The sequence below is a fragment of the Glycine max genome, chromosome 20 (assembly GCF_000004515.6).
Source record: "Glycine max cultivar Williams 82 chromosome 20, Glycine_max_v4.0, whole genome shotgun sequence".
NCBI classification, from domain to species: domain Eukaryota; kingdom Viridiplantae; phylum Streptophyta; class Magnoliopsida; order Fabales; family Fabaceae; genus Glycine; species Glycine max.
The window spans coordinates 7681879-7691084 of record NC_038256.2 but is presented as its reverse complement, the minus strand read 5'-3'; the positions used below and the strand labels follow the sequence as shown (position 1 = coordinate 7691084).

Genomic DNA, 9206 nt, shown 5'->3' with positions numbered 1-9206 from the left:
TCAGGAACCATGTCGAATTCTCTTGATCATTTTTCTATTTTTTTTCTATTTTTCAGTCATTTCATATAAGAGGCTTATTTCGTGACAGCATGGGGAGGGCTTTGGTTTGTTTCTCTGAAAATCTAGGCGTTGCCTCCTCCTTGGAAGCAGTTTTGGTAGCCACCATGTTAGCTATTGAAATTGATGCCTCTAGAAATTGGAGATTCTAATGGTTGGAATGTGATTCTTCTATCACAGTGGATGTTTTTCAAATCTCTCAGCCTAGTGCCTTGGAGTTTATGCAATAGATGGAACAACGTGTTAATTACATGCAACACAGTCTATAAAGTTTATTGTTTCCCAGATATTCAGAGAGGGTAATCATTGCGCTGATCGGTTGGCCAATCATGGTATTGGGTTTGTAGATTTCATAACTGATGTGTTCTATACGGATAGATTGTCTCGTCCAAATTATCGTTTTTGCTGATTGTTCCAAGGGTTTTGGCCTAGTCCTCGCTTGTTTGTCTGTTCATTTTCTCTCTTTTTAGGAGTTAGCAGCAAATGATCCTTATAATCATTTGTGCGAATCTAGTTGGGATGAATGGGAATATTTTGATGATTGCTAACTACCTGTCTCTATTCAAAAACATATTCAGTTACCCATCTTCCTCTTCCTGCTGTAAACTTATTAAATAGGTTGTTTACTGAAAAAATGTACTCAAAGCTGGTAGAGGAAAATTAGCAAGAAAACTTTAAAATAAAATATGTACGAAACTTTACAAAATAAAAAGTTAATTGCATGAAGGTTTTTATTTTTCTTATTACAAAATAAAAAGACACAAGCCAAATAGAAAACAAGATCTCACAGTCGAGCTTGACGAATGAAACAATGTTATAACTTGTTTCAAGCACGATTATATATCTTAACTGTCTTAAATATAGACTTTATTAGAGAAAGATAATTCCACATATTCTTTTTACCATGAACCAAAGACCCTTCCATTGTGATGGAGAATCTATTTCAAAGTACTGAAAGTCCAATTCCTACCAATTCAAAGCACACTATTAGTACAGAGCATTACAATGGTAAGACTTGAGAGTGAAAATATATCTCTTGAGCTTATGAATTACAGAATTTTATCCTTAATTTGTAACGAGTGATGTAGAAATAAAAAAATAAAGCAGACAACATCGAATAAAATAAAGGACTCAAAATAAATAACTTATGCTAGGAATAAATATAAATTACATATCTTGTTGACTAAACAATAACTAAAAATATCATTTTATAGGAAATCAAACCAAGTATTTTCTTTACTTATTCTTTAAATTTTTTTATGTAAAAAGTATTCTTAAGTAGAAAAATAACGAATAATTAAGAAAAAAGTGTTTCCATTTAAGGTATAAAAGAGACTCATAAATACATGTAATTTGAATATCCCATTGTACAAATATTAGGGGAAAAAGACATACATTCTTATAACTTGTAATGCATTCAGTGATGAATAATGTGATTTTTTTCTTTGTCAATTGTTACAAAGGGCACATGTTGGATGATTGGGTGCGTTGGTCCTCCATTGGGAGCGATGCACTCATTGAATTCAGGTGACTGTTGACTCTTGATCTAGGCAGGTGAAGTTATAGTCTACTTGTAGTTAAGAAACAATGAGTATCGAGTTATCGTATCCATAGAGACTTAGTGCAACATTTAAGAAATTAGTAAGTTAAGTTACTACAACAAGGAAAAATTTAGAAGCATTCAGTGCAACGAGTTGTCAATTCGTTGTGGTGAATGACTTAGGATTTTGTGTTTTTAAGAAAGAAATTCATTGTAGTGAAACAAAGAACTATTTCTAGTTTTTGAAAGATTTTTGGAGCGAATACAAATTCAAAGATGAAAAAATGTTGTTGAGATGAAATCCATTGAATTCTACATATGTAATTCGATTCTTAATCAATCTTTTCAGTCCAATGCAATCAAGATTTTAACTTAAGTGATTAGCCCTTGACTCTTAAGTCAAATTCCTAATTTCTTAGGTGATTTAATGTGAAATTCATAACTTGAGCAATTAATCTAATGCAAAAAAGTGATTTTTCATTCCTAATACCAAGTCTTTGCACAACTTCAATTCAAATATATGATATGATATGAACTTGCTTTCACACAATTCATATCCCTAAAAGCTAGGTTGATCACTCCTAAACATGCATCTAAGCAAAGAATTTAAATAGGATCACATAACTAAGAAAATTGATCGGAAATAGAAAATTACATTCTTCAATCCTACTTTATTCACTTAGTCAAAATAGAACTCCAAATGTGAATCACAAATGAAGAAAAGAGAGAAGAAAGAGACGGGGAGAGAGAGAGAGAATTTCGTAGTTTCCAATATTGAATATGAAAAATGAACAAAAAATGCCTACTAAGATGTTACAAGCTCTTTTAAAGGGAGTTGAAACTAGATTATTTTTTTCTGCCATGTAGGATTTTCGTTGTAGCAAGGACATACTCGAAACTACAATAATTACAAAGGACTTCTTCACTTGAATCTTCATGCCTCTAACCCATGCTTGTTCTGGTGAGATTCTGGTGAGATGATAACTCGTTGTGGCAAGTTTCTACTTAACTCAAGGTCGATCTTCAACCTTCAGATTCGTTGTGACGATGTGTAACATCACTGTGGCGAATCTTCACATTTTTTCAATGGATCATTGGTCCTCTTTCGTTGTGGCAAAAGTTCATCTCCCTGAGGTGAGATCATTTTTTTTGCCATGTAGGATTTTCACTGTAGCAAGGAAATATCTCGAAACTACAATAATTACAATGGACTTCTTCACTTAAATCTTCATGCTTCTAACCCATGCTTGTTGTGGTGAGAGAATAACTCGTTGTGTCAAGTTTCTACTTAACTCAAGGTCAATCTTCAACCTTCAGATTCATTGTGGCAATGTATAACGTCACTATGGCGAATCTTCACATTTTTTCAATTGATCACTAGTCCTCTTTCATTGTGGCAAAAGTTCATCTCACTGAGGTGAGATCAATTTTGTGCTCCTCATTCCTTTAAGCTCAAAATTTGTCCTTATAACATCAAAATTTATCACAAAATCATTAAAACTATCTTTTTTATGTTCTAAAAAACAATTTATTCACAAAAACAACAATTTATCCATGACATATGAAATATGTGGAGAACTTCAAGTTTATTTACAAATACAATAATTTATTAACAAAAATCCTATAAAAACTAGGATAAATGCTCACAAACAAAATGTAAGAAACAATTATCATTGACATATGAAATATGTGGAGAACTTCAAGTTTTTTCAAGCGTGGAATGCCAGGTGGTACTGTCTTGAGTCTATGTATTGCCAAAAATTGGTGTGTTTTCAAAGAACAAAGTGCTCTTTTGTCGATAATGATGGATTTCAACTTATACAAGGGTCCGAGAGAAAGTTCTTTTAGTTGGCGAAAGCCTCCATCTTGAAATACAAACTTTCATCTTCATATGCATCGGCTATGTCAAGGAACTCTGTTAACTTCCCATTTAGGCAATGCCCTCGAAGCATGGGTGGAGATGAAATCATAGACAACTCAAGCACTTCATGTCATCTTCGAGTGAGTCAATACGTAGTTTCTCCAAGCTTGTTATCTCATTAGTTGAGGAACATGGAGCGCTTCCTTGTTCTTCCTTGACACCAACCAAACTTAAGTTCCTTATCTGCTTCAGCTTTCCCAAATCTCTTATTAACTCTATTCCATCGTCAACTTTTATTATAAATTGTAAGCCTAAACTGTAATGTTTAGAACTTTGCGTCCTTAATATATTATAGAACATGAATTTTCAGGGTTCACTATGAACCATTTAATTTGTTGCTAGGAAGAAGATCAACCAATTTGCTTATGTGAAATGAAGTGCATGCCATGTAGTGGGTATATATTATTTAATTGTTTTGAAAAATACCCTTTTCATTCCAAAATGATTGATGTTTTAAAGAAATTCATATTGACCAATGTTTTTTTCAATGAGATATTAAAAACTTTATTTCAAATTTGCCCTAAATAAATTATATCAATCTAATGATTTTTTTAGGAATATGTGCCTTCAATTTTTCAACCACTATCATTAGTCATTTAATATGGAGAGTAATGATATTTTAGTAAAATTATTTTAAAAATAACGTATTTATGGTTCTTAATCTGTGTAAAAAATCCATAAATATAAGTTAATTTGGAAAGAAAGAAGGTACTAATTAGAATTTATGTAATGGCTTTCTGTTCGGCTTAGAAGGATATGTGGATGAAATAAAAGGCAAGTGAGCTTTTGTGCATAACTGTAACCATAAAGATGAGATTCGTCTCATTTGAAAGTTGAATTTCACGGAGAAAAAAAAACTAGAGTTTGAGACAATCGTTGATTAAATTTTGTTTCTCCAAAGAGAAGTAATACTATCACCCTTCTTAAGAATCATTCAAGTGGCTTAAGCTTCCAGGAGGTCTTCGTTGGTAATTAAGTAAATAGGTATATGCGGTAAATATCTCAGTACGGGGTCTTGGCTGGGATAGTTTCTTTGATAGTTTCCAGCAAGTCAATACAAATTATAATCTGTTAACTATCTTTAGCTTACTCAAGAAGCACATATAGACACATTTTTTTGGAACATATTGAAAGACACTGTTATATAACTTCTAAAGACACATTATTATACATCACAAACTGCCATAATTAAACATAGATGAGTAGATGACTTTGTTAAACATAGAGCCCATTCCACATATTCTTTTTGTCCATGGACCAAAGAATCAATCCTGCGTCAGATAGACTCAATGCCATTGTTGAAACTGCAGCATGCATGAACCTAAATTTCAGAGCACTGGAAGCCCAAATCCTACCAAATCAAAGGACATTATATTAGTGCAGAGCATTACAATGATGAGATTTGAGGGTGAAAATATTGCAACTAATTAATAGCCCCCGAGGGAATAGAACAATAACATAAAATTTCTTGTTACAAATTAGATAATTTTATCCATAAATTGTAATGAGAGATGCAGAATAAAAAAAATTAAACACAAAACAGAAAGTAAATGGACTGAAAAGTAAATAAATTATTTTATAGGAATTAAATAAAAATTACATATTATAATGACAGTAAACAATATTAAAAAAATCATTTTATAGAAAACTAAACTAGGTATTTCCTTTACTTATCCTTTTTTAAAATAAAATAGTTAAAAATATACATTAGTAGAAAACACCCATAAGTATTACTCCCTCTATCCTATAATAGTTGTCATTAATTAATTTCAAAAAAGATATAAATGAAGAAAAATAATTAATGTTGCATTAAAAAGTTATAATAAGAATTATTTTGGAACATATTTTTTCTTTTTACACAAACAATTATTTTAGTTAATAGAATATACAGTCACTTAAGAAGTAACAAGACTCATAATTACATGTAATTTGAATCCCATTCTATGGATATCAAGATGAGAGGCATACCGTTTCTATGAATTTTAATGCGTTGATAAGTGAGAAATAATGCGAGTTTGTGCGAAGTCAGTAGTAATTTCAACAAGGCCCACATGCTGGATGATTGGGTGCTCTGGTCCCCCATCGGGAGCAATGCACTCATTGAATTCATATGGCATATTACGGATATCAAGAACTTCCAGTTTTTTCAAGTGTTGAATGCCAGGAGGTACTTTCTTGAGTTTGCGTATTCCCCAAAATTTGAGCTTTTTCAGAGAATGGAGTGCTCCTTTATCGATAATGATGGATTCCAAGTTACGCAATCCTCCAAGAGACAGTTCCCTTAGTTGTTGAAATCCTCCATCTTCAAAATACAAACTTTCTCCTTTATAAGCCTTGTACATGCCGAGGAACAACAAATATGGCATATTTTGTAGTGATTTCAATGGATCATTGGTTAACTCTGAGTATTCCAAAGATAATTTTACGAGATTTTGGAGTTGTGGAACCCACTCTGGAAGCTTTTTTAGCTTCCCAAATAGGCTAAGCTTCCGAAGCATAGGCAAAGATGAAATAAAAGGCAAATCAATGACTTGAACTCCGTATGACTCGATACGTAGTTTCTCCAAGTTTGTCATCTCACTTATTGAGGAACATAGAGCGCTTCCCTGTTCTTCTCTGACACCAGTCAAGCAAAAGTTTCTTAACTGCTTCAGCTTTCCCAATTCTCTTATTAACTCTACTCCATCATCATTCTCCATAGTTAGCTTTACATGACGCAACGTTTGTAGGGATGTCAGGCCTCCGAGACAATTCTTCAATTGAAACAATTTCATATCATCACCCAAAAGATGTCGTAGCTTTCTTAGCTTGCGAATCTCCTTTGGCAATTTCTTGATAGATGTATTCCTTATGTCCAAGGTCTCGAGGTTCTGGAGTTTGCCAATGAATTTCAGACTTGGCATATTTGAATTTCTTAAGTTTAAATACTTCAAGTGTGCGAGATTTCCCCAATTTTCATGAATAGAGATATAATGCGATGGACCATCTTCAAAATCAAATACCTTCAGTAGCTTGTATTTTGTAGGAATTCTTTGCACAAAGTTGGTATTCCATGCTTCATTTTCATCTGCAAAAATGAGCAATGACCTGGCATGTAAGCTTTTAGAGCTCCCCATTAAATCATTGGAAATTGTTTCTATTGACAAGCGCCTAACCATCCCACTTGACATCGACTCATCTTTTTTACTGATATGCTGGCAAAAACTTAAATCCTTGAATTTTCTAAGGATCATATCATGTATTAAGTCATGAACACGACAACTCTTAGCTTTGCCATCTGTGGTGAATGAAGAGACTTGCACTAAATTTGTACCAATTAACTCTGTTAAATATTGTTCTGCAACGTCCTCTAAAGTTTTTCCTTCTTCATCTTTTACAAATCCTTCAGCTATCCATTGTCGAAATAATCTTTTCGATTTAACTTCATAGTTCTCAGGATATACTCCAAAATACAATAAGCATGATTTTAGGTAGTGTGGCAAATCATCATAACTAAAACCTAAAATCTTTGCTATACCAATTAAATGTGGATTTTTGTCCATCTCTGAACTCAGGCTTCGCCTAATCTTTTCCCATTCAAATGGAGTCTTTTCTTTGCCAGATAAAAGACTGGCAATAGCTACAATTGCCAATGGTAAGCCCTTACATTTTTCAACAAAGTCTGTAGAAATTTTCTTGAGTTCTTCTGGACAACGTCCATTATTGTGACATCGAAATGCCATTTTGCAAAAGAGTTCCATGGATTCTTGTTTAGTCAAAGGTTCCAGCTTATGCACCTGATCAGAAGGAGATTTCTTACAAGAGTTTACAACACCTTCCATCCTAGTTGTGACTAATATTCTACTTCCATTGTTATTATCAAACATGGCATTTTCAATTTGACCCCAAAGTTCTACACTCCATACATCATCAAAAATGACAACGTACCTCTTTTGTTTCAAATGGTTTCTCACTTCATCAATCAATGAATCTCGATCCATTTCAGAAATACCTTCAAGAAGATCCCCCATTTTTTCTTTGCATAAGTTCTTCAGCAAGTTCCTCATCAACCCTTCCACAGTGTAGGATTGAGACACCGTGATCCATGCGTGGTAATCAAAGTGTGAAATCACCTTCTGGTTGTTGAAAACTCTGCCAGCAAGAGTGGTTTTTCCGAGTCCTCCCATTCCTACCACAGAGATGACAGTTCGCTCTGCCGGTCCCTCCACTAACCAACCAATCAATTCATCTCTTGTGTCTTCAAGGCCAACAACTTCAGCTTCGTCAAGGTAACGGGAATGCATTCGAGGGTCATGCCATTGGACATTATTATGGCTACCTCTGTATCTGCTTGGTCCTAGTTGAAGAGAAGAATGGATTAGGAAGTGATAATCCACACCTCTTTGCTTGATTCCATGAACTGATGACTTGGCCTGCTTAATCTTTGATGCTATTTGACGACGAGGCATCAATGTTTTAATAAAGTGAATGACCTTACAGAGTGAAGTTGCACATCCAGGATCACGAGGCTGTTGTTCCACAAGGATCATGTATTCATCGATGACATCTTCTATGGAAAAAGATGCTTCCCTCAACTCTTTCACCCATATTTTGATTCTATCGTCTGTGTTGTCTCCTTCTGCTGCTGCCTTTCTATCTGCATCCTTGAGGAAAGCTTGAATGTATTCTAGTTCTTTTTTTATGTCTGCGAATTCTTTGGAGATGCCCCGTAGCAGATTTGCTTCATCTGCTATTAGTGGAAGTAATTTGTCTAGTGCGGATGACACTGCGATTTCTGCCATGTGAGTCTACCTAGCTTTCATTTCATCTGTATAGTGCAAGCAATTTTGTTCTAATGTGTATAATGAGAGGAAGACTTGTGAGTTTTAATTTGGTAGGTCTTTGTCAAATATTTAATTTGTACGTAAATATATTTAAGCTTTCTGATAAATAAATGAATTTTGTTCTGAATCTAACTATTTTTTATTATTATTTTGAGTCGATATACAGAAATTTTTACTTTGAATTCCTATTATCAATTAAGTGATAATATGTCATCTTACAAATTAATCTTTTTAACACTATCAATAATTGTGATAGTATCACCTTATCACTTAATTTATCATAAAAATTCAATAAAAGTTTTAATATATCAAAAACTCACAACAATCAAAAAATTTAATAAAAACTCTGAACAAAATTCAATTATTCATTAAAAATCTGAAATATTTAAGCATTTAACTTGCTTGAAGTTGAGCTCTGTGAACTTGGAAACAATTTTAATTCTAGTTGGCATAATTTTGTTTTGATATTTAGTTCATTTATGTATGTATTTTCTGGCTTACACTTCCCCTGATAAACTTTTATCTTCTTAACAACGTACCTCTGAGTTTTACAACTACTAAATTCATGATTAATTCGAAAAGATAATTCCTTGTACACATGACTTTTGAAAAGTTTTAAATATTTGTTAATCTGTTTTATACGTACTAATCTTGATTGACGACAAGGAATATGCTCACCCGCATGAAACACTTGGTCCGGAGGCCACTTGCTATACTTTGCATTAATTGACGTTAAAGTTGAACTAATGCAAGCGTTTTAGCAATGTGGGACCTTATGTGCTCAGAAATATCTTGGTTGATGTAGCCTACATTGCTTTTTCTGCATTGAATAGGTTTTTAATGTGGTTTTGTGTCTTCATTGGGC

General features: G+C 33.4%; 1 protein-coding gene across 1 annotated transcript; it reads right to left on the bottom strand.

Moving 5' to 3' along the window:
- Window positions 1-4488: 4488 nt before the first annotated feature.
- LOC100789363 (disease resistance protein RPM1) lies at window positions 4489-8368 on the bottom strand. Its single transcript, XM_003556746.4, has 2 exons — window positions 5487-8368; window positions 4489-4869 (listed from the first exon to the last, which is right to left on the bottom strand). Exon 1 carries the CDS (start codon window positions 8297-8299, stop codon window positions 5501-5503), a length of 2799 nt encoding a protein of 932 aa, XP_003556794.1. The 5' UTR covers window positions 8300-8368; the 3' UTR covers window positions 4489-4869; window positions 5487-5500.
- Between the last annotated feature and the right edge of the window lie 838 nt (window positions 8369-9206).